At 41.5% G+C, this 25,316-nt stretch overlaps 2 protein-coding genes across 2 annotated transcripts in view; one reads left to right on the top strand and one right to left on the bottom strand.

Moving 5' to 3' along the window:
- Positions 1-6,525: 6,525 nt before the first annotated feature.
- LOC139344014 (alpha-1,6-mannosylglycoprotein 6-beta-N-acetylglucosaminyltransferase B-like) overlaps positions 6,526-25,316 on the bottom strand; it is a 54,720-nt gene continuing 35,929 nt past the window's right edge. Inside the window, exons 10-18 of the mRNA XM_070981898.1 lie at positions 24,431-24,564; positions 22,522-22,656; positions 21,960-21,964; positions 19,254-19,409; positions 18,916-19,062; positions 18,556-18,672; positions 15,844-15,918; positions 9,891-10,162; positions 6,526-8,948 (exon numbers count right to left, since the gene is read on the bottom strand). Coding sequence (XP_070837999.1) covers positions 8,750-8,948; positions 9,891-10,162; positions 15,844-15,918; positions 18,556-18,672; positions 18,916-19,062; positions 19,254-19,409; positions 21,960-21,964; positions 22,522-22,656; positions 24,431-24,564 — 1,240 coding nt within the window. The 3' untranslated portion in view covers positions 6,526-8,749. The remainder of the gene's footprint in view (positions 8,949-9,890; positions 10,163-15,843; positions 15,919-18,555; positions 18,673-18,915; positions 19,063-19,253; positions 19,410-21,959; positions 21,965-22,521; positions 22,657-24,430; positions 24,565-25,316) is intronic.
- LOC139344013 (uncharacterized) overlaps positions 11,423-25,316 on the top strand; it is a 62,035-nt gene continuing 48,141 nt past the window's right edge. The window contains exon 1 of the mRNA XM_070981897.1: positions 11,423-11,435. The gene's annotated coding sequence lies outside the window, so the exon portion shown is untranslated. The remainder of the gene's footprint in view (positions 11,436-25,316) is intronic.

Raw genomic sequence — 25,316 nt, 5'->3', positions numbered from 1 at the left:
ATAACTCATGAGGACATGCAGCATGCTGACTGCAAAACTGTGAGACACCTTTGATCTCTTCAAAAACTTTACATCAAGGTCCTAACAACGCTGATCCGAGAAAACATGTTTTTCAATGATTCCCGTTTGAGAGCTCTGGCCTTTTACTGTACAGTATATCCTTGGTATGGAGTTTGTAGAAGACCACTCTGAAGTTCCCCACAGAGGCCCTGATAAAAACATACAGTATATATATATATTTATATATATATAGACACGCTGCTTTTCCTCTTCTGTCATCTCTTTCCCACTCCTCTAAAAAGCAGCCCCTGGCTTCTGATCCATACACCTTGATTCTTTTCCCTACTTTTCATTAATTGTCATCTTCTATCGTTTCCTTCCTCTGATTCATTTTCTCAGCAGGACGGTCAGTCTTTTTCCACTTCTCTCCCATACCACCAATTCCTCTCACACCTTCTCAATCACTTCTATTACAGCTTGACAGTCAACTCAGACAACAGGGTCACCAGGGCGAATGGACTGCCTATAAGGGATGAGGATCTGTCTCTCTCACTCTCTGAGCCTACCTTATTTGTCAGGACTAAAGGTATGCAATCACCAAGCCTCTCTGATCTACCTAAAAGCTATGGCCCAGACAGCCAGCCAGCCCTTCTCTTCAGTCAAAAGCTGTCACTTATTTTCCCACACAAAGCTGTGGAGGATTGGTTCGTATATGTCTAGCGTGCTACACATTCAGCTCTACGGATTCAGGAATGGAGCAGCTGTTGCAATTGTGCAGGGGCTGACAGTAAGACAGCTGTGACAGATGCAGTTTGGGTGTCTGTTGCTGGAGCTGGCAGTGGAAGCCATGGAGGATGACTGTCAGGGATGACTCAGTAACTGAGAGTGACTGCAGAGTAGCCTCTTGACTTCTCATTGTGCTCTAGACTGCCACTCAGGGCATGCATTACAGTAGAAATACATACAGATAGGCCTAATGTGAAATGTGTCTATTTACTGTAAGAGGGTTGAATATCCAGCAGTATGAGTCGCTGCCTGGAGGCCATAACTCTGCTGGCAGGGGGCTGGAAATGTAGCAAATATGAACATAAGAAAAAAGATTTCCCAGGACTCATGACTTAGACTCTTACTTGAGGGAAAAATTGAACTTAAGTGGAACCATCACAGAATATATTTGCACAAAAAAGCACCCTCACCTGCTTTCCAGCCAAGCTTTGCTCCTGGTGCAGTTTTAAAGAATAATTCAACATACATGCTCATTCACTGTATTGCCAAGAGTCAGATGAGAAGATTGATACCACCCTCGTATCTGTTGGGTACGACCGGCAGCCGGTGAGCTTAGTTTAGCCAGCATAAAGACTAGAAAAAGGGGAAAACCTACCAGCACCACTGAAGCTCACTAATTAACACTTCATATCTTGTTTGTTCAGTCTGAACAAAAACCAACATCAGAGCCAAAAATAATCCTGCTGGCTGGAGCTTTATATTTATCACATGGTTAAGAGAACGGTATCAAGCTTCTCGTCTAGCTCACTGTAAGAAGGTGTGATTAAGTAAGAGTCTATAAAATGAGTTTCCGAAATGTCTCACAATTCCTTTAAATATGCCATGGCTGATTTCTTGGGCTCTTGGGGGCAGTGGAAACAAATCCTGAAGACAACATTGACTTATCATCACCTTTGAAGTTGCACAGCTGGCGAACTTTGGTCCAGTATTCATTCTCTTTGCACTGTTCTTGGTCCCCACCAACTTCTGAGGAAATATCTGCCTGTTTAGATGCTAAATGCTCCATTATGCTCATCAGCTCGTTGCTAACTGTGCCTGCCTGTTGTTCAGTGCTGAGCATGAAGTGTGCCGTGGGTTTTTTTTTTTTTTTTGAGCTTCTTAGCTGAAAACAGACGCCTGCTGCTGCCACTGAAAGTGATACCATGAGAGTGGTGAACCAAAACAGTAAAGTTGAGGGCCGACAGCTGAACAATGAGCTGCCACTCGCTATAAAACTGAAAGTGAAGGGAGCCGCAGATTCAGGTGATAATTCTCTGTAGCTTCACCACTATGAACAACCCCTTTCACATTTATAATATGATATAAAATATAGATTATACCTGCTTTAAGTGCAAGTTTGGTTTGATTCAAACAGGGGGATAAAACCTCCATAGTGTTTAAATAATTCTGCCACAGAGTCTGCATTAATAATGAGATCGTTTGAGGCAAAAATCGCTATCTTTAAGCAGTATCCATGGGAGTTGGTGTGTATATACAGTATATATTCTTCTCTGAAGGTGTGAGGCTGAAAACCAACATGGACCTCTGTGATTCGATATGTGCTCTGTTTGCACTGCCCCCTCACACCTACCTGTGATGCTTCTGAAACAAAGCTGACTTCACTGTGGTAGACAGGAGAGTCTTATCATAGAAAAACAGAGCTCTCTGCAAATGATGAGCAATCTGTTACCTCAGGTGCTACACACACATCCAGTCCTGCGAATACAGGCACACAGACCTCTGGCAAGTCTCAATTCTCTTTGTTAAGTGCAATCGAAATATTAGTAGCAGTGATTGCTGCAGCTGAAGTGGGATTCTGCGCTCACCTCAAGTGGGTTTTAATTGACGAGGGGTATACAAAAAGCACAAAAGAAGAGTGAAACAAGCTAAATTTTCAAACCAGCTAATTAATCTGCAAAATGAGCAAGAGTGCAATCACAAGACAATGTTTTCATGGAGTGAAGTAACACGAAAACAGGAGCAATCAGTTATCTTTAACAGCTGTTGGGCATTTCGGACATTAACAGCTGTTGGGTGAGCAAACTGAACACAGGCAGAGATGGAGGAGGAGGAGTGAAAAAAGAGAAAGTAGGTGGCAAACACAGGGAGATGATCGTTTTCTTCCCATCACTTACGGGATATCAAAGATTTGTATATAACTGCATAGCTTTATTGGTAAGCTGCTATAACTCATATCATTATAACTAATAAAACTAGAGCATTTCTATTTGAAAATTCTATCCAGGATACACATCACTAACATGTTTGATATTAAAAGCTCTCTCAAATTGACTAATGTGTCTTTCACAATGCACTTCTTTAGTCATAACAGGCACCTATTATTATTGGAGAAAGGTATCTGCATACAATATGTGCACACACACACACACGCAAGCACGCACGCACACGCACACACACACACACACAAAGAGCGGGGCAGCAGAGTCATTATGTGTGATGCATTTATCTTTGTGGGAGGCAGCGGTAGGGCAGCGCAAGCAGAAGGCAGCTAGTCTCCACTCTGTCACACACACCAAAGCGAGACAAGAACGAGCAAAAGAGAGAAGTGATTAGAGATGAGTAACGAACGCACAGCATTAATGTAAAGTGGTGGTAATTGGTCATGGAGAAGTTTTCATCATCTGAAGAATAAATGACAAAATAATTTTAATCTTGAGCAAAGGGGGAGAGAGAGGAGAAGGAGGAATCTGGATAAGCTGAAAGAGAGCAGGGAGCGAGCAGGGAAGGCACTGTGGTGTGAGTGTGAGGCGGCAGGAATGAAGATGTCCGCTGTGTGTGGAGAAAAGTCATTTATCCTAGTCTGCATGGCCTCTCTCTTCAGAAAAGGTGGTCTGCTGTGCCATGAATCACGCTACGTCATGGCCGCTGTCTGATTCTTTAGCGAAGAAAACACACTGAGAGCTGTTCTCTGGTAGCATTCACTGCTGAATCAACCAACAAATGCACTTTGTCCCACTTATGATCCATACATTACATTGTGTATATCCAGTATACAGTATGCAATCCATTCATATGTGTAGATGTGACAGGGCCCAGTTATTATTCTGTTAAAAGCATATAGTGTGAAAGGATCATTCTCGTCTACAGCCATGCTAACAGCCCTGTGAGACATCACACAGCATTTGCGCACAGCTGAGCTTTAAGTGAAATGCTAACAGTGCTGTTTCATTGGTAAAATGTCTAACATAGTACTGAACACAAAGCACAATGCAAAGGGGAATATTATCAATTGGCAAAGCAAATAACCAGATGGTGGCGCTACATGAGAAATCAGCTCAGGGTGCTAAGCAACGGGAGCATGAACGCCCAAATCTCCAAACCACCAAAGTGAACCTCATGGTGGCGCTAGAGGAAAGGTCAGTGCATTACTAAGTCATGTCGGTATGGATAAACAGAAACCAGAGTCTTGAAAAGACTGCATTTCAGAAGGTGTTTTAAAAAAAAAAAAGTCTTAGTGAGCCAAAAGTCAGCTTGTGTGTGATCGAGAGGCCCAAACGCAGAGGAAAAAATATCCGTATACATGTGGACTGGGCCTATGGCAGTTCTTTCTTTCCAGGAAATTCATGAAACTTTCCAAGTGCCGAAAAGCTACACTAGAGGTGAGCCTTTCTCTGTGCAGCTGAATAGCAAAGTACTTGGGTTCAGCACTTCAGTCCACTCTGAAGTGGTATATTTATATTTCTTATTTCTTTATAACTTGAAGTTCCAGAGGTTATTGTTCAACACTTGAATTCTCACCATAAAAGCCCTGAAAGATTCAAAGCCTTCCTCACCACAGCTACCTCACACACAGTATATTCTTCCATCAATTTCTGAGGAGAAAGAGAAAGTTCAATATTAGTTCAGAGATTAGAAATTGAAGAGGAGGACTGAGCGTATTTTGAAAAAGTCCGCACTATCAGTCAAAGAGACACCAGCACCATCATTAAATGAAAACTGGCAAATTCGAACTCTGTCTTTTCAGGACGTCTCATTAAAATCCTCTTATCTTGGTGGAGTTTTCGGCTTCTGTGGAGCGGCAGTGCTCCTGATAATGACTTTAGTGACATTGCAGAATTTCTGTGCATATTATAATGTCCATCTGTAAAGGTGATTTAAAATAGCTCCAACTGCTCAGCCTCACTTATTGGTTTTATTCATGGAGCCCACACAAACAAAACCGAGGGGAGAGAAAGATTACAGGGGAAATATACCTGGAAAGTTTCCGTCTGAAAATGCATCTGTATATTTGCCTCTGAAGCTGCTTGTGAAGCACAGTTGATGACACACTCCACCTAATTTAAAGAGTATTTCAAGTTATGACTGAAGCCGGTAAATACCGAATCAAGGCAAAGCGCTTATCTTGATTGGTTATATGAATACAAAACAACATGATTGTTGTGACTGAACTGAAGGACATTGTTAATAATCACAAATCTTTTTACAAAGCTCTTGTTTGATGTTTCTTTTTCAAGTAAATTGGCCACATGACAAATCCGCAGCACGCCTCCGTCTTTCAAGAAATAATTAGTCTACAAGATGCCTCTGTTCTGTTTGCTATCGCTGACCATATTTCACACTGTGGGGAAACAGAATGTGGTCACATTGAAATTCAGAAAGCAATCAGTGTGCATTATGAGGCTTTACCTGCTTATGAAGATGTGCAAAACATGTGGAAGATACACTGAACTCATGGAAAAATCCCATCTGTGTCTCTAATGTGTAATAAGTTACACATGTCAGAAACGCTGGAGAGAGCGGATCATTTAATGTCAATGTCACACTTTGTGTTTCAGAAATGACAAAATTCTTTCTTTGGAGATAGTAACTGGTAAAGTGCTCCAACAAATTCGGAGATATGAGGTCACTTATAAAGGTTACTCAAAGTAATTTCTCTGAAGAAAGTTTATGGGGAAGTGGCAGATATTTGGTTGAATTATTGTTAATAGCATGAAAAAAGTCATTACAAGGAGCTTTGTGAAGGTAGCACCACCAACAAAGGAACAATGTCTAATAATTGTTGAAGAAACCTTAATGAAAAAACTGAGGCGCATCGCGAGACGAAAAGAAGCACATGCTGGAAGAAAAACCGACATTATACGAGACTGAAAGTGGTGATATTGAAACAGAGCTGTAAAGTAAAATTTTTGTTTTGTTACTGTGATTGTTTAGTGTTGAAAACTCTTTCCCAATGAAGATCTAAATGAAAACCAAACCAATTAATAAAAAAAAAAAAAAACAATTTTCAGTGATAAAGAAAATAACAAAAAATAGTAGACTTACATGTTCTTCCAAGTGGTCCCTGAATGCAACACAGAAGGAGTGGTTAATATCATGTCAATGCATCATGGTGCGTGCCAACAAAATGTAAGCAGATGGACAAATTATTATTTCTTTATTGAAGTAAAAGACAACCAGTGTGGACCTGTAAGGATAAATTATCTTGGATAAAGTTAATATTCTTCAGCAGAGTTTGGGTGACCAACAAGTTTTCAACAAGTGTATTCCTTCCTCCTCTTCAAACTGGAAGTCTACCAGTTGTACTTTGAGAGATGGGGAATCCACAGTCCTGCTCTGAGCAGAAAGGCATCCTAAATGTCAGCTAAAGCCGAAATGAGGCTTCAGCAGTCTGAGTTAGACTCATCAACTAGGTATCTTTCAAAAGCTACCATCTTATCAGTGCAAATTTCTCTCTTTGTGTAACTGTTCCAATGCAGCAGCTGAGCAAGAAAACACTGTCTGGTTAAACATTTTAGGGGGAATTCTAGAAGATATCTTTATTTGTTTTAACAGACTGCTAGAGCTCATACAACCCAGAAAAAAAACAAAAAAACCCCATAAAAACAAAGGAAACAGGATGTGCTCATTTGCTAATCCTTTAACATATACTTGTAGATTTTAGTAAATATATTCTTATTCTAAGTATGATGCAGCAACATGTTTCAAACGCAGGAGCAACTAAAGACTGGGACATTCCACATGTAAACAGGCTCATTGGTAACAGGTGATAGTGTCATGATTGGGTATGAAAGGGGCATCCTGGAAAGGCTCAGTTGTTAACATGCAAGGATGGAGAGAGTTTCACCACTTTGTGAACACATGATTGTATAAAGGATATTAGTACAAGTCCAAGCAGACAATATGCATATTATTTTCACTTTCTTACAAGTGTAATGTTATTTCTATGAGCTTTTATCAGTGTTAGCAGACTCCTAAAATCATGGAATATACGCAACAATAACTCGATACTGAAGGAGAAAATGCTCTCAGAGCTCTGCCAAGGAGGCAGTTAGTGCGCAATTCCAAACCAACATCTCAGCTACCAATGAATGAGTCCTTATTTCAGAAACAAACTCCTCTTCAGAATCCCAGGCAGCAAAAAAAAAAAAACTCAGTTTGAGAATCTTAAAGGCTGAGTTGAGTTTGAGTTTGAGTCTTAAACAGCTGTGGCGTTACCTCGGAGAGTGTGGGCAGTGTGCTGCTGTTGGCACCAGAGGACGTCCGGCCAGGGAGTCGAGCTGTTTGATGGTGGATCCACGGAGCAGAGAGGATGGGGTTGGACAATAATCTGATTCTGTCGAACAGATGAACTATGAATTATGGATTTATTTGGCTTTTTGCCTGGAAGTAGAAATCTAAGCTATGATCACTCTCAGGACGGACTGGACCTCTTCCACTGGTGAGTAATGTTAGATGTGCACATCTGAGGCCCATCGGACTGGATGGGAAGCTTTGTCACGCTGGATGTGACCCATATTATAGCTGAAAAAATAATTGCTGTCTAGAGACTTTTTTTGTATATCCAGGTTACTTTTTTGCATTCACGGATTCACTCGCGGGCGGCCCGGAGGCCGGAGGTTCCCCACCCGTGCTTTAAACCCTGAGCCCCTGTCTGTCAGCCTACAGTATAATCCCATACCAAAATGATGCTGCGATGTAGCGAGCTGAGAAAGCTGTGATTTTATCTGCTGCTACCAACCATCAGTCACTGTACAGTAATTCTGCAGCTCATCTCTGTACTGAAGGTTGACGTCTGCCTCTGCAATTTGCACAATAGTTTCTGCTTTGATAGAAAGTTTATCTAGAAAACACAACACAGTGTGAGCTTCTGTGAGGGTGAGAGTAAATGAACAATGCTGAAGAATATTGTGTTATAGACAAATATATGCTTCAGTAAGAGGGAGGCAAAAAACCCCCAAAACATGGATGTAGGAATCTCTGTACTGGAACACGATTGTCATCTTGTATCCAAAGACTGCTTTACAAACTAGCGCCGTCTGCATATAAATCACAGGCTGAAAGACGTAATTAAGATATTTCCGCACGCGCTTTATGAAACTGGCCATAAAAGATGGATGATATCTTATAATTCAATCAACTTTTTTTTTTTTTTTTAAAGAAAATGAATGATGATCATTTACACTCATTTCCTATCATCAATAATGGCAACATCTTTCTTTCCCCTGTGTTTTATTAAACAACACCTATATACAAATGTTTTCATTACAGGACATGTAAAATAGTACATCTCAACACCGTGTAAATGGCTTTGGGTGCATCTAGTACAAATATCCAAACTCCACTATGATACTTTACATACTCACACAACACTGAGTAAACACACTTGTGAAATTCAAGCATTTGAAACGACGAAGCTCTCCGTTTGATTGCCCACGATTTCTTTACCAATGTCACCGGCCCATCACAACACACATTTCATCACGGCCTCTGCAAAGACTGTGGTCCTAATGCAGCCATGGAAACCTTTAAACCCACCAGATTCAAAGTACAATCATGCAATTCCCTGAGAGGTAATACCTACTTTGGCAGCCGGTCCCTTGGTCAGAGGTAATGGAGCAGAGTCACTGCGCTGTAAAACAAAGTTTTACAGCAATTCACCACAGACTCTGCTTTTTTAAGAGTCTCACGGGACAGCCAGGATTCTGCCTTAGAAAATAGTCTCCATCCACGGGTCCTCCTCTGGTCATAGGCAGTCCCTGCACAGTGCCACCTGGCCGTTCCGATAGTCCCTGCAGGGGCAGAGGCGCTGGTATTTGACGCTAGAGCCGGCACAGCTGAACAGCAGTGGATCCTGCTGCAGGCCACATTCGGCATGCTCTGCTGAGAAGGCAGGGAAGAGGTGATTCATCTCGAACTCCACTCCCTCACACTGCAAGTCCAGCCTGGAAACAAACACGAGTTTAAAGGGTATTGATTATTATTCCTAATGCCACACACTTACATAATTAATATTAATGTTAGCAGGATTGCCAGAGGATATCAATGATTATCCCACTAATATATTTAATATGTGTGTTATAGTGCTGCCACTTGGACCTCAAGGAATGGAGAGAAATATTACAGGGAAGAGGTGAGCTGGTGTCGTCTTCTGTACTTTGTGTCGCTGTATAATTTTGAAAAGAGAAGTGCAAATGAGCCATGTTAGTCAAATTTAGTGTTGTAACGGGATGAGCCCCTTGAGGTGCATTATTTTGTTTTCAAGAAGGTCCTTATGAGGTGTGATGGTGCCTCGGGCAAGAAAACTGCTTCATTTTGTGTTTGAGGACGGCTGATGTACTGGATATCACTGGTAATCACTGGTATAAAAGGCCCAGTGTGCAAGATTTAGAGGGATCTATTGGCAGAATAGGGCAGAAATTGAATCTAATATTCATAAGTATGTTTTCATTAGTGTATAATCACCTGAGAAATAAGAATCATTGTACGAATCTTAATTTTCGTTACCTTTTTCACTTTTATCTTAGTTATATATACATGGGGAGCCAATCCTCTTCCATGGCACTGCCATGCTTCTACAGTAGCTCAGAACAGTTGCTCTCAAGGGGGTATTTTGCGTTTTTAGCAGCCACCATAGGGTGAGGTGAGGGCTATTCAGCTGGTTGTAATCTTCACGCTCACCGCCAGATGTCACTAAATCCAACACATCCAAATGTACACCCAAAGATCTTTATGTCAAATATAAAAACAGTTTCAGCACGTTTAAGAAACTATCCAGCAGAAGAAATGATCCAGTAGCACTAAGAGCCATGTGTCAACAGGATGAAATGAAAAGATAAAAAAAAATGTTCATTTAACAAATCATGCTAACGAGGAAAACATCTTACGCGTTGAAGGCCTCCTTAATGTTAATGAAACGATACAAGGCGGGTTCACAGATTAGTCCTGCACTCTGGCACGCCATCACACACGACTGGCCCTGCAGCGAAGCCAAGAGCCGCAGTGCGCTGAGGGGTGGCCAGGATGCGTAGTAACTGCTGTTGGAGGCCCAGGTTAGGATGCTGGAGTTCGGCAGGAGAATGAAAGGACTGGGAGGGCTGCCCAGCCAAGCTCCAGATGAGTTTACAGGAGGAAACGGAGCTTCAGGGGAGCAAAAGTCCTGCAGGTGCAAAGATAAAATGACCCAGATCTGTAATATTTTCAGTGTTAGACTGCAAACACTTTGACCTGTCAGCTACAATAAACATGATCCTCCAGTACAGAGCAGAAAAATATACAACTTCTGGGTGGCTGTTACAGGAATAAGAAAAGAACCGTTACTGTAAATAAGGCACTCATCAGCCGTGATGACGTGATGACATGATAGGAATGCAGGTATGCCTCCCAAAACAAATGAGGTCAGGAGGCAAAAGGTCAGGAGGCACTGGTGAGAGCCCTGATTAGATTCACCCTCCAGCTGGGGCTATTCATAAGACCCAGGTAATAACATTTCTCTGACATGTCCCAGTGGACTCCAGACCTGTTTATTAAACAAGCTCTTAGTGCCTGCAGGCAGTAACTAGGCTTCCAATCTCTCCATCTCTGCTGCACTTCCACTGCTAAACAGACAACATGCATGCCACACACACACACACACACACACACACACACACACACACACACACACACACACACACACACACACACATCAGATGTACCATCTCCACTCATGTCTTCTTCCCCTTGTCCTGTGCACGAGCAGGAACGCCACCTGATTGGCTGGAATAGTGTTGTACGGCTCGGTCCTGAGAGCGCCTTTGTTTCTTTGCTATTTTCAGAGGCAGGGCTGTGTTCAAAACCCAGATTTTTTTCAGTGAACACACACAACGGACAGCTAGCGGACTGTGAGGAGATAATTGCTGAATATCAACAGTCTCCGGAATGACTCACTCCACCTTTAAGAGACAGAAATGAAGAGCAAAAGTGTGTGGAGATGCTACAATTTGTAATTCTGTTTCTTTTCCTATTGAATTTGAACAGTATATTCCAGGTGCCTCTCCGGGGATACACAAATATGTAGGTTTTACATGGTGTTTAGCAGAAGTTATTATCAAATGATAGCATGCTGTAAAGTGGAGCATTTTGTATGCGGTGGCTTGTAAGAAAATTCCCAGGATTCATCAGGTTTATTGTCTCCAGCAATCATCGCCGTCATTGTTGACGGGGCTTAATCATTAACAAAGCATCTCTAGAGTTACATTTTTCTAATACTACCAGTATGACTCATCAAAGTCGGAAAATTTCCAATCCTACACATAAAGAACAAACCTGGGTCTTATTTTTGGAGATTTGATGGTAATATTTGACTCTGACAAACGAATGTGTGGTCAGATGAGCACACAGTCTGGGAAGAACTTTCGTGATCATCTGTTGGGCTCAGGTTTAGTGAAGCTGTTGCTTTCCCAGGTGTCACTAATTCCAGTTTCCAGATCCCCTGAATCATAGGTGGCACTTTCTGGCCCACTGACTCATGCGTTCTGGCAATGACCCTCTCTGAGCTGAGCTATTCAACATCACTGCATGATCCAACAGACTGAGCAATGCCAAATCAAAGGCAAGCACAGGTGTTACTAATAACATTAATCATGGCTCTGTTCTGTTCCAGTGTCCTAGTAAACCCAGTAAGAACACATTTACAGGCGCAAAATATTCTTAAAAAAACAATATTCCTTTGAAGCTGTTTACATGGCTATTGAAAATGAATATCCTGTAATATACTCATTTACCTGCAGCTGTGCATGCTCCGATTAACAAACACGGCCGCCCTCTTTCATTTGTTCAACCACCTTCTGGAAAAGGTCGGCGTTATTGCACATATCCAAAAATGTGCTGATATCCAATTCTTTCATAATGTTTAAAGGTTATGTGTGTTTAGGTGTGTTTTCTCCCTCTGACCAGAAATGTGTGCTTTTCTTTTGTGCATGCATCTCTTCCACAGCCCTGGTAAACTGTTGACAGGGCGAAGAGCTGCACAGAGCTGACCGTAATCTGCAAAGAATGTTCCTAACGCCTGAAAAACATCAGCATACCCCACATTTTAATCAGAAGCTGCTCCTTTCAGAATAAGGCCGAACAGAATATGCTATTTATATGCTGTCATTTACATGCCATTACAATGCCATCATAAATCCTACAGATGACGTTTACAGGGGAAGAGATTCAGCCGCTCGTATATAGCACGAGGGTCACAGTGGGACTGGAGCTGTGCCAGTGGACGGAGGTGAGAGGAAGTTATTGTGGGAGATAACGAGGATGAGAGATTGAGTCAAAGAGTAGAAAAAAAAGGTGTGAGTGACTTGAGAAGTTGGAAATGAAATTGGTAAAAGTCTGAAATGGGGGAAGAAAAGGTTAAAAAAAGTGGAGAAAAGAAAGGGATTCAGAGTCTGATTGGGAGTCTGACCACGCCGGGCGGGCAGTCACTGTCGGTCACGGCACGTTGAGTGCGCGCGCGCGCGCCTGTGTGTGTGTGTGTGTGTGTGTGTGTGTGTGTGTGTGTGTGTGTGTGTGTGTGTGTGTGAGAGCCAGGAAAGAGATGGTGTCAGGCAGAGGCTAATGCATTTCCTTAACCTGCCACTGCCACACATTATCCCAACACAGCATGATACTGTAGATGCACCAGAGGACAACACATGTCAATCTACAGTATATTTATGCATGTATACATGTATGTATGTGTTCTGGTATTTTGGTATTGGCTGTACCATGGATTACATTGGCCAATAACATATCTTGATTACTGATTAACCTTTATTTGAATGAACAGTTGGATAACGTGCATGTTTATGTATAAGCGTTATTTTTGTCTTTCATCGATGTCCTCGAGGACCGTCACAGAGGAACATTAGTCACTGCGCAGGTCTATTAAGCTTGCAGCTGGCACCTGCTCAGGATTAAATAGCTGACCCAGGCAGGGTAGGAACAAATATTATGAACAATTGAAAAGTTCCAGAAAGGGGACTTCTTTAATAGTACAGTCTATGTAGTATACTAGTTAGCGCTGTCAAAAATATCGCGTTATTTACGCGTTAACACAAATTTTAATGGTGTCATTTTTTATGACCTGGTGAACTTGTAGTTATTTATAAGCTGTGGCCACTGCTAGTAATGTAAGAAAAACTACAGGATCTGGTTGTAAACCGGAAACAAAGCAATAGGCGCCCCATGCACGTGTTTGGTCTTGTCTGCTCGCTAGCTGTAAAAGAGTAGGCTACCGGTTTGTGTGGGTGTCAAGCACGAAACGCCGAAATGGATGTGAACAAGATTCTGAATGGAAAGTTTAGTTTCAAAAAGTTGCCACATGGGTCGACTGACAAGACCAAAGTTATCTGTGTGTATTGTTGGTGTGAACTGAATTATCACCGTAGCACATCCAGTCTGAAATAACACTTGATGGTCAAACACACGGCGAATGTGAATTCTCCGCAGCCTCCTTGTCAAAACCAGGCGACAATGGATGGCTTTCAACAGAGGCATATGGATGCTATTATGTTGAAAGGAAACCTAAGAAAGGAAAGTTTAAGTCATAGTTTAACTGCACTGTAGCCTGAGTCCTGTTTACAATGATGTGCACTTTGTAACTTTATTTTGGATCACCCTGTTTTGATCTCTTAGAAAGGGTTGTTGAAGGAGCTTTTTTGTAACCAAATATTTTTTTTTTTTGTCATCTGTTTATTGACAGTGTGAAGTTGTGTGAGATTTGATTCATTCAAATGTGAATGACTGCTCAAAGTGAGAATGTTAGTGTGAAATATAACACTACACGTTGCTGTTTTCAATTAAAAAACATTTGCACAAAGCAAGTCTATCCACTTTTCCATGTTGATAACAGTATTAAAATGGTAATTAATGGGACATTTAGAATAGATAAAAATGTGCTATTAATTTGCGATTAATCGCGAGTTAACTATGACATTCATGAGATTAATCGCGATTAAATATTTTAATCGATTGACAGCACTAATACTAGCATATAATATATAATAGTATAATGAAGTCTATTTGTTGAATTCATATCAACTCAATGGACATAACATGCTCTAAGGAGGAGGTGACCTTGTGCAGTTTTATAACTCCAGTTGCTGTTGTAATTCTTCTATTATCAATCGTTTATTCATCTAATGTTGCTTGAAATTCCTACAAGCATGTGCTGAGATGAAAACAGTCAGTCGCCACGCAATGACCAAGGTAAGCGGAGGGATGAGAGATTCAAGAGGGCCGCATGTGTTGACTGACACTGTGGTTTAGATGGTGTGCATCTGCTCCAAGAGAGACTATTCAATACTCAACTGGCTTGCTCACGAACAAGGGTCCAACATGCAACGGTACGCTCCTCCAAATCAGTTCAGGCTTCAGAAAAGAGCCAATTAATCCCCCCCTCCTGTCAATGAAGAAGCTGAGAGGCCTCACAATGAGCAGAGGCGAACAAACCCTCCATTCTAATGCTGAGATGTTACGCCTCCTGCACACATTCATATTCTGTCCAAGTATTGTGTTTACAACCATCAAGACACGTTCTTAAAAATAGGGAGATTGTAGGTGGTTGGAAAAGCTCATGTTTGGTAAGTGGCCCATGTGTTCAGTCAGTTGCCCCTGAAGTGTCCGGTCCTCACTGGAAAGAGTCGAAACAAGCCTTAAAGGTCCAGTGTGTAGGATTTAAGGGGGTATACTGGCAGAAATGGAATATAATATTCATAGTTCTGCTTTCATGAGTGGATAATCTCCTGAAAATCAGAATCGTTTTTCTTTATAGATTTTTTGACTACTATCAAGGCGACAATATGGGTTTTAATGTGCACCATAACATGATGCAATAAGAGATGACACATGTGACACGATGCACATTTCAGCCATTCCACTGCTCAACACATGGTGGGAACATGTAAAGAAACACATGGATGTAAACAACGCAGGTTTCAGACTTTTGAGAATAATCAGCTTTGCAAATGTCTTAAGAGGAAGAAAATGGATGCGTTTGTTCGAACTCAAGGACACACACAATGTGTCTTGATGAGCAATACTGAATATAAACTGTATATAATACAGACTGTTTGTTTACCAGAGAATTCCAAAGGGAACCTTTTAAAAAGATTGTAAACAAGTGGAAGGTTCCTGACTTTCAGTCAATTCTATGAGTCAAGCTACAAAGACGTTTGATCCTACATTTTCTGCAACTCGATAGCATCTTCTTATTAGCCTGGTAGATACCCACATCATTCAAACTCCACACCTCCAGTTTGTAACCCGAGCGTTCTGTTGTCTCTGAATCTAAATTGAAACGACACTACACTTACTTTTCTGCCAGAGCCAAAGACAAATTTATGCATCCGTTTTGTGTTTCCCACACATACATGCTGATTTTGAGTAGCGATTAGTGAAAGAAGAATTACTACAGTAACACTAGATGACACCGCCTGATCGCCTGAATGTATAAAAGATACATACTGTACATGAAACATATTGGACACAGACTGCCATTTCACCTAAACTTTATAGCAATGATCAAAGTGGTGATTTAGTATTATTGATGAACTAAGCCATAATAGTTCTAGTCACAAATGACTGAACTGCTCATTTATTACCACAGGTTACTCAAGGGTGTCACCAGCCGCAGTAGTTGAACCAGAACAAGTAACTGAACAATTAATCTTGTGGTTCCAGCTCACATTTCACCTCTATTTCTATGTTCGACTCAACCAAGCTGTGACTGACCCGGTCTGCTGGGAGGCAACATATGCACCAACAAACAACATCTATCACATCATTATGACCCGAACCAGCTGCCTGCTGAGTTTTCAGACCCACCTGGTTCTGAATGTAGGCATGAACTCTTTCAAGCATCCCCTCACAGGTGTACTCATATGGCAGGAATGGCTCCACCTGCAAACACAGATGTGCACACAGATGAAGAAGCTGTGGAGTGGAGAGAAAGAGTGTGTGTGTGTGTGTGTGTGTGTGTGTGTGTGTGTGTGTGTGTGTGTGTGTGTATACATGTGTGTGTGTCCACGGAACCAAGCAATTGTAATTACAGGAACTGAGCATCTGATAGTTAATCAAAGCTGACATATTCATTAGCGTAATTGTGAAAGGCTTATATCATGCCACGAGCCACATATTAAAATCAATGACATAATACATCACAGGTGACAGCTTTAAAAATTGATTTCATTATTTTTAGTGATGACTACATAAATACGTCAAACAATGGATTAAAATGACGGCAGACCACTGGTCACCAGTGCTGAGGAGGCTCATGTTTTTGTGCATTCTGGCTCCTCTGGGTGCAGCTATCAGTGTGGCTGTCAAGGCTTGTCACTCATTGTCTCACTTTTGATGGCAGGCAAAGGATTAAAATTCACACAGAGCGCTGATCAATAGCTTCTCTTTCTGCTCTTTCATGCTAACAGCCTTACAGACAACACAGCACTGACAGGAAGAAACAGGGTTGCATTAATTACCTCACTTTGAAACATGCTGTGGATTGATGACAGATTAATTAATATTAATTATGAAATATATCAGAATTGGACACACTTTCAGTGCAGAGTCCCCTTTGAACATTTCCTGTGGTAGCTAAAGTGAGACCTCATTGTTTACTATCAGGTCTTTAAAGCACTCAGGCTTTTAAATTGATAAATGGTTCCTTTTAGTATTGTGGTCCTTTTAGCACTCTGTTATTACTTTATTTCAGTTTAATGAAATGTATCTGGCACTTCATCAGCTATTCAGCAGTGCAATTTGCCTTTTGGGCATCTTTATATAATAGAATGAGACGGAGAGAGAGAAAAAACACTTCATGGGGGGCGATTTGAATTCAGCAGTGGAAAACATTTTTAAAATGACTGTGCAATTTATATACCTAAACTGATTGCATTGCTCGGCCGCAAAAATATGTGAGCGACATTCATTATTTCATGCCATCATTGTTGACAATAAAATGAAACGTTCCTGAGGAGAGTTCTGCTGGGAGCAGCCATGTCCCGTAAAAAGCACACAAACCCAGCTGGCGAGTACGATTGGGCAGGTGTCACAGGCATTTTAGTGCTTCTTTATCAGCCGCCTGTTTCCTCGTTTCCATCATTCACTGTTGCCATGGTGCCATTAAAATCTGAGGCAACAGTGTTTCAGATGTGCAGGCAGCTCTTGAGCTCGAACATCAACAACATGAGCAGCGGCACTAGAAACAAACCTTATCCAAAAATGTGTTGAGAATGTGCTGAGCTGGCACTGAATACATATCAGTGAACCCCCTGTAGCCTGTGCTGTACACAGACTACCAGCTGTAGCTGGACCAGCTGCGAGTTACATTATCAAGCTTACATCACATATACTAAACTACTACTGTCCAAATACTAAATACGTTAAAGGAATAGTCTGACATTTCAGGAAATGTGCTTATTTGCTGTCACAGCAGGACATGGTAATTATGAAGCTGCAGCTGGCAGTTGGTTAGCTTAGCTTAGCACAAAGACTGGAAACAGGGGGAAACGGTTAGCCCGGCTCAGACTTAATGTAACAGAATCCACCCACCAGCACCTGAAGCTCACTAATTAACATGTTGTGTCTTATTTGTTTAATTGGCACAAAAACTGAAGTGACCGGCTGCCAGGCAAGAAGCAGACACTCTAGGAAGTCACTGCTCCCAGTCATTGTTTTTAAACTGTTTTTGTTCAGATTAAAGCTACGAGATATAACATGTTAATTGGACATTTTTTAAGGCTAGCTGTTTCCCCCCCTGCTTCCAGTCTTTGTGCTAAGCTAACCAGCTGCTTGTGATAGCTTTGTACTTACATGTAAAGATGTGAGAGATGAATCACTTTTCTCATCTAATTCTTGGTAAGAAGTCGAATGAGCACATTTCCTAAAATGCTTTTGTCTCAAGTGTGTCTGAATTAGATACACATAGACAGGTCAGGTATGTTGGTCAGGATCATGGAAAGTAAAGCCGGTCAGCCTGCTCTTCCTTTCCCCAAGGATCTACTTTTTAAGCATTTGCCAGAGCCACAATTGGTACTTCATTTTGCCTCTATCAGCAGGAAAACACAAGGTCTATTTAACACACCTGGCAGGTAGAGAGGCACACATGCATCTTGGCACTGCAAGACTCTTGGCTGTGGGCTCAGTGTTGTTGTGGTGACAGATTGAGCACAGCGTGATTGATTAATATGATCTGCTGCGGATAATGCTCACTGCCTGTGGGGCTGGCCTCTGGAAAACTGCCATGTAAACCCAGGTGTGTGCACAGTTTACCTACTGAGCCGCTCAATATCTCATGCAATTAGCGATGCGGAGAGCTGAGAGGGAGCCAGCTAAGCATTTTGCTGTAATGTCAGATGCCATGATTAAGAGCTCTATTAAAGGCTGAGGGCTTCAAAAGTGGGTCAGAGTAGAATATGAGCAAATTATCATTATTGTCATCATTATGCAGCAGTGTAAAGTGTACTGCGGTAAACTACACTATTAGAAGACCATTATTTTTAATGATTTTGGAAGGCAAACAGCAAAAACTTAACATACATTGATCCTCATGATCTCTCGGATGGTTGCGTCAAACTCTTCAGAGTTGTTGAAGTCAATGGTGATGACATGCGGCCTGCCAATATACTGCTCTGCGTATGGATGCTGAGAGGACACCTGAGGGAGGAATAAATGGGATGTACTCATAAGCACATTAAAACAGCAGCTGAAGGTCTGAACAGACTGTGTATTTATTCTTATAGTGTATCCTGCAAACTCTAAAATGGATCGATAGTTGTAAATGTGTAAACATGTGGACGGGCTATATTTTGTACCAATGTCATTAGCCGTCACATTAAATCACTGACAGTGCTGATAAAGATACAATTGCTGGCTGAGATACAGACAAAGTGCATCTACCTTCCTGGAGGTGGGCTTCCCTCTGAAGAACTCATGATTGAGAGAGCTGTGAGGGGGATTAAACCTGGGTTGTAGGAAGATGCAGCCATTGGCTATGGCCTCCAAAGGGGCGGGACCTTCATAGGGGAAGCCAAATCCAATAAACAGCTTGACAGGAACATGAAAAAGAAGAAGGATGAGTTTTTACACTGAGCTCCTCATATCCAGGTCAATACTTGCGGAAGACTAAGTTCAACTCTACAAAAGCATAAAAACTTCATTGCAACCCAGAATTTGAGTATGCAAACATCTGAGCGCTTTCCAAGCTCACAAAAGCCTCAGCAGTGTTCCTCCCCCACCTTGGCCTTTCTGAGGAGCTGCTGGAGCTCCTGCTGAGGCAGCAGACCGTGGTTCTTGACAAAGGCAGGCACCTCCGGGGGACGCTGAGTCTCATAGTACACTGTCCCATGGATGTCCATGTAGCGATGCAGAATGGCAAGGAACTTCTCCTTTCCCTTTGAGACATACAGGGGAGCAGGCAAAATGCATTAAGGAGTTAAAAAGGGGAAACAGGTAGTAGCTAATTCATGGTTTCAAACACTGCTACAAAGGTGGGTCATCTTCATTTGCATTCGAATTTTTATTTTTTTAGTCCACCATATCCCTATTGGTGAGCTGACTATGTGTTTGGGAGACTGTTCTCCTTGGTGTGCAGTTTGGAAATATTATTTACCATCTTTGTAGAGCCGTTAGTTGAAGCAGCATGTGGCACGATGATTCAAAGTTGAAGTCTGTTTCTCTGAACTGATTACATTAACATTAAGCTATTTGTCTCATTTGACTGCACAGAAAGAACATCTGAAGATGCCAGCTATGCTTTTGTTAGCTTTTTGATGCCGTTCTATGTTTACTTAAACACGTTGAAGTTTAACCTGCAGCACAGACACTGCTATGAACAGCTGAATGAATTAAACACATTCATCAGCAGTACATGCAACCACTCTTAAAAAGGTGGGGGAGAAAAGCCTGAGGTGCTGGGGAGTATCACCCCATCCTGAGCAAAAATCTGTCAATGGAAAGCAGGTCTAATGAGCTGAGTGTGCTCTTGTTAGCACCTCCATCATCATTTTGCAAGGTGATAACTATCTGGTACCTGTGAGGTTACAAAAAACTTGAATCAGTATATATCTCCCGTGTTGCCCGATGGACACAATGTGTTGAATCAATGCACTGATGTAAAATTGAATGAGTTTATCTCAAAGAGTGTTTCTGGGGGAATGTTATGAATTATTCACTAATGCTATGTCTTCCAGGCATAAATCATTTATAAATGTCATTTGAGTGTTATTCCTCATTTTTCATCTTGGGCCATGTTAATGCCTTTGAGCAACATGGATGGAGAGCAATTCACATTTTCTTTTACTGAAAGTTTTACTCCAACTAAAATCTCTTTGGAAAAGAGAAAACACATTATTGGATTCATGTGATCAGCATGACAAACCACTTAAACTTCATTCATTCATGTTTTTAAATGTTGTTTAAACATTGTAAACATTTTATATGATGTCCCTCTATGCTAGATTACAGATGAAGCTCATATTTTCAGTAATAAATCTAAATGTTGGGGGATATTTTACATATTTAAGTTAAAACTTTTTTTTTTTTTAAGTATACAAGCTAGGCTCTTATATATAAATTCATGGTAACACATCTAAAGTGGAACATTTTTAGGCATTTGGAGAATCGATGATTACTTTAAAAAGCAGGTGTACTTACTTGAAGCTGTGTGAATCCATCAATGATGCACCATGGGATGATGAATACAGAAGAGTAACAGGGCGAGAACAAAAGTATGAGGAGGAGGGAAGTGAGCAGAGAGAGGCAGACATGGCAGAAAAGAGAGAATATGACATGAAGTATTAGTCATTTTTCCTCTCGTAGGACCTTTACAGGCCCAAAATCTGTCATGTGAACCCAAAAAGGTGGAGGAAGAGACTGCTCTCAACAAAGGAGTATTCATTGTCTGGAGAGACCCCGACTGCACCGGCTTTTCCACTGCAATCTCACAGAGTCACAAATGTTACTGCAGCAAGTCGTTCTGAGAAACAGGGAAAAGCTACGGCAGTGTAGGAACAAAGCTGCAGTCAGATTCAAGTGAACCAAACCTTGGGGGAGGCTGTAGCTCGCTTCAAAGATACAGTAAGAGTGAGAAACCTTGCCAGTGGCTCGAAGGGAAAATTTACTCTAAACAAAAAACAGTTGTTTCTCTACCATCACACTTCAGGACATCACAGGTTTTCAAAGCCGGATTAGCTATGAGGAGTTCCTGTTTGCAGTGTGCCCATGGATGTACAGACAACTATCACTGGGTTAGTTAGATACTGAAGAAACCTAAAAAGATGATGATGATGATGATGATGATGATGATGATGATGATGATGATGATGATGCAAATTCAAAATATACATGTGTCTGTGTTCAGATTTGACTTCAGTTATGGCTCCAGTATGTTTGCCGAGCAGCTCTCCTGCTGCTCCCCTGCAGAGGAACGCCTCGCAGTTTGAAAACCTCAGCCCTAAATGGTACTATTGATACTTTCGTAACTCAATAGTTTATCTATTTTTCACAAAAACAACTTACACTGCTAAACAGAATTTCAACAAAATTAAGGTGTTGTGTGTTAATTCACCCCATGTGTTGAGAACCATGCGAGGTATTAAACCATACGATAAACTGTGCATTGTCGCTCCCTGGGGCACATGGCATCTAGCAAGATGAATGGGACTCATTGTGCGATCTTGAAAAAGTTCCATCACTCATTTCGGAGGCTTAGGCCGTTAAACTGAAACAAAAAGTTATTGGAGTCCTGTGAAACCATCCAGGACGTGGTGGGAAGCCTCTCATTTGAGTTGGGAAATGTTATGAACGTTCCATAAAAAGTTTTATCCTTGGCAGAATAACTGTTACAGGTGCTACTGGAGTTGAGTGATAGAAGTTTGAACACACTGAAGCAGCTTTTTTATTTCTACCTGAATATTTTTTGCTAATAGATGCTTGCAGATGACTTGATCTGGGATTTATTGATTTAGATTTAGATAGATTTTTTTTGGTATCTATACGTATATTTTGCCATGCCTCTTTATATTGAGGCCATTTACAAAGTTTAGCATTTCAAACCATGCGCAATATCACTTGGTTGCAGATTGGTTGCAATTGGCTGGATTTTTACATGAAAGAAGAGAGCGAGGTCATTCCTCTTTCGTTAGCTAATACTGGCTGTGGAGATGAAATATCCTAATTGGTCAAGTGAGATGTATTGAAAAGTCTGAGTGTGCGGTCATTGTGAGACCAATTGTGTTACATGATTACTGGAGTTTTAATGGATACGATGTGGAAGATGAGCATTTTTGTGTTTTTCTTCATCTCAAAGGCACATTGGGTGTTTTTTTTAACTAACTTAATGACACAGAACAACTATAGATCTGAGGCTCTTCTGTGGATATCTTGATGCCGACGTGTTATGAATCCATTCTTTGTAAAACAATGTCTACCTCTCTCTGATGACAAAAATACTAAACAAATGTGTTAATTTTATTGACAGTTTCTGTGGGGTTTGTTGTGTGATACTGACCTTCCACATGCTGGCTTCTTTGCCGTACACAACAGCCATATTGTTAACCTTGTTGTGCTGAATGTTCAGTCTCTCCGTCTCATTCAGCTCCTCCGCCACAAAACCCATAAAAGAGTTATCAGGAGTGTGGGCTGCCAAGGACAAACAAAGCAATCGGCAAATACAATGTTACAAGTCCATTTTCATGTCTTAAAAAAGAAAAAGAAAAAAGTGATTAAACTAAAGGAGCCGCTGTGGAGATCCAGACTGCTGTGCATGTAGAGGATACAGAACAAAGGGGGCACTGTGGGAATTCTGTAGAGCTGAAATTCACAATGTTTTATAATGAATTATTTAATTCATTTGTACGGCAGAGTGTGGTAAAAACACATATTTTCAGTGCTAACTTCATCAATTAATGAAGCCATGTTATGCTTTTTGGGTTTTTCCCTTTCCTTAGGATTGTTATGTAGTTTTTTGTGCTTGTACAACATCTGGAAAGTTGCAAAGCCCAAAGTTCATGCCAAAGAGAGTTTTTGTCTCTCACAGAAAACACTGCTGCTCAAATGCCTGAAACGCCCTGCAGTCCAGCCTTTTCTTCTGTGACTTGACCAGCTCAGAGACCATCCTCCACCTACACCTACGCGATTAACCACGCCCCCCGCCGACAGATGGTTCGTTTACGATGATATTCGGAGCCGGCGAAGTTCCTCGTAAACTTGCCGTAAATCGCGGAAAATCAACGAACTTCGCGGGGATTTACGGAAATGTAAAAAAAAAAATCGAAAATGTGGTTTTTCATGCAGTGGTACATGCTGAAGGATGGATCTAAGATGGTTCAAAGAAGCTGTAAGCTTTGCCATATTCATGTTGTTTTACTGTTTAATTTGTTGATTAGCATGTTTAACTTTGTGCTCGCATGTTGCATGGCTAAGGTGGCTACTCGAGTTCTATAATACTGAGTGACAGCTATGTTGTTATATGAAGCATGTTCTGTTCTACGATCCCTGCTGATATGTGTGCATGTAGCCTCTCTATCATATTCTGTGTATCCCAGTCATTTGGAAAAGAGGCCCCACTGTGTGAGCCGTTCTGTGACGCATAAAAAAATATACAAAAACATACAATGTTATGAACTTTTAACTTTCAACCATCAATGTGTTTGTGGTGGTTAAGATATACAATCAAACTACTGCCTCCTGAGGTACAAAGTGGTATTACAAGACAAGATGGGCCTAGGTAAGTTGGTGAGCATGCTAACTTCAGTAGATATCTTTGCAACACAATACATACAGCCCTGATCCCTGAGCCTGTGTAGTGTAATATCCTTTATACAATCATGTGTCTCACAAAGTGGTGAACCTCAGCATTCCAGCATTGTTGCTCCTGTCCCAAATTGTTTGAAATGTGTTGCTGGAATCAAATTCAGAATAAGCACATACTTACAAAGATCAACGATGTTGTTGAGGTAAACATTGAATATATTGTCTTTCTACTGTTCTATTGTCAAAAAGTATTATAAAATTGTGAGTGTCAGGCTCTGTGATAACACTAAGTGCTTAGGAAACGGTGAGGCTGCCCATTGCCGCTGAATTACTTCAAGTTTCTCCTGCCACCAATTCGACCACGTGCCGTGTGCGTGCATGTGTGCTTGTGTTTTTGTACATTTCTGTGTGTATTTATGAGTGTATGGCTGGTGGTACTTGGTCACAGTAGGAAGCAAGCATTAGGCATCTGCACAGGCACAGCTGTTCCGAGTGGCGTTTCTGCCCCCTGTTTGCCTCTTATGGGCTCACAATCTGCTCACGCTCTCAGCGACATAAACACAGACATATGCGTGCCCACATACATGCGTCACAACGCATCATGTTCCCACAGCAGCTACATGTTCTCAGAAAGAGCTCAGAGAAATTAAGGCTCACGTACGGAACATGGTCATGTACTGCTGGCTGTGGAGGTTCCAGTAGCCCCAGTTGGTTCTGTAGCCATGCAGGGTGGCGTACTCCTCGTGGTTGTAAGCAGGCTCGGTGCCAAAGGTGTCAATCACCCGGATGTGGCACCTGGGACAAAATAAGAAATGGGCTGAGCTAAAATTAGAACAAAGATGTCTCTCACTTTCAAGTCATACAGTCTCCCCTGAATGAGTGAGAGAGACAAACAGCAAAGGCAGTGAAAAATAATTCTATTGGCTTGGTTTATTTCACCAAATGTAGCACAGTATGCACAATCAGACTCTATTAGAATAAGTTATAACATGCTGTTTGAATCAGACCACAGCAACAACATGACAGCCGTGTCAAAGCACATTTTCTCATTCTGACTTATGAGAGGTCCACTCAGCACTGTAACTGTCTTGTTGTCTTGGTTTGTAAAGCTGTCTGTGGTGATGGATTTCCATGTCCCCCCCTCACTGAGCAGAGCTTACATGTGCCCCAAGGTGAGACGCCTGAGGCTTAAATCACAGCCTTGTTTCACAGCTACCACAGGGGCCTCTCTGCTGGAAGAGGCCATGACACAACCTGTCACAACACATAGACCAACACTGTTCTCCAATATACGGTTTAAAAGAGATGCTTAACTACCTCATCTTACTCTTTGGATAGACTGGGAAATGCTTAAAGTTCTTTCTGATAACATTAAGGCAGCACTTCAGTGGGAATAGATTACACTCCTTCGACTGCACGAACTCTAAAACATCTTAAAATATGTTGCGTTCATGTCCTTTCAGATCAAACTCAAACAGAAAAGAAGCAGAGTGGAAGAGACGTTACGGGTTTAGTTTACAACGCGCGGCTTCAGATAAGTTACATCC

Source organism: Chaetodon trifascialis, chromosome 15 (assembly GCF_039877785.1).
Source record: "Chaetodon trifascialis isolate fChaTrf1 chromosome 15, fChaTrf1.hap1, whole genome shotgun sequence".
Classification (NCBI taxonomy): Eukaryota; Metazoa; Chordata; class Actinopteri; order Chaetodontiformes; family Chaetodontidae; genus Chaetodon; species Chaetodon trifascialis.
Note: the sequence above shows the minus strand (reverse complement) of the source record. Positions and strands in the feature narration are given on the sequence as shown.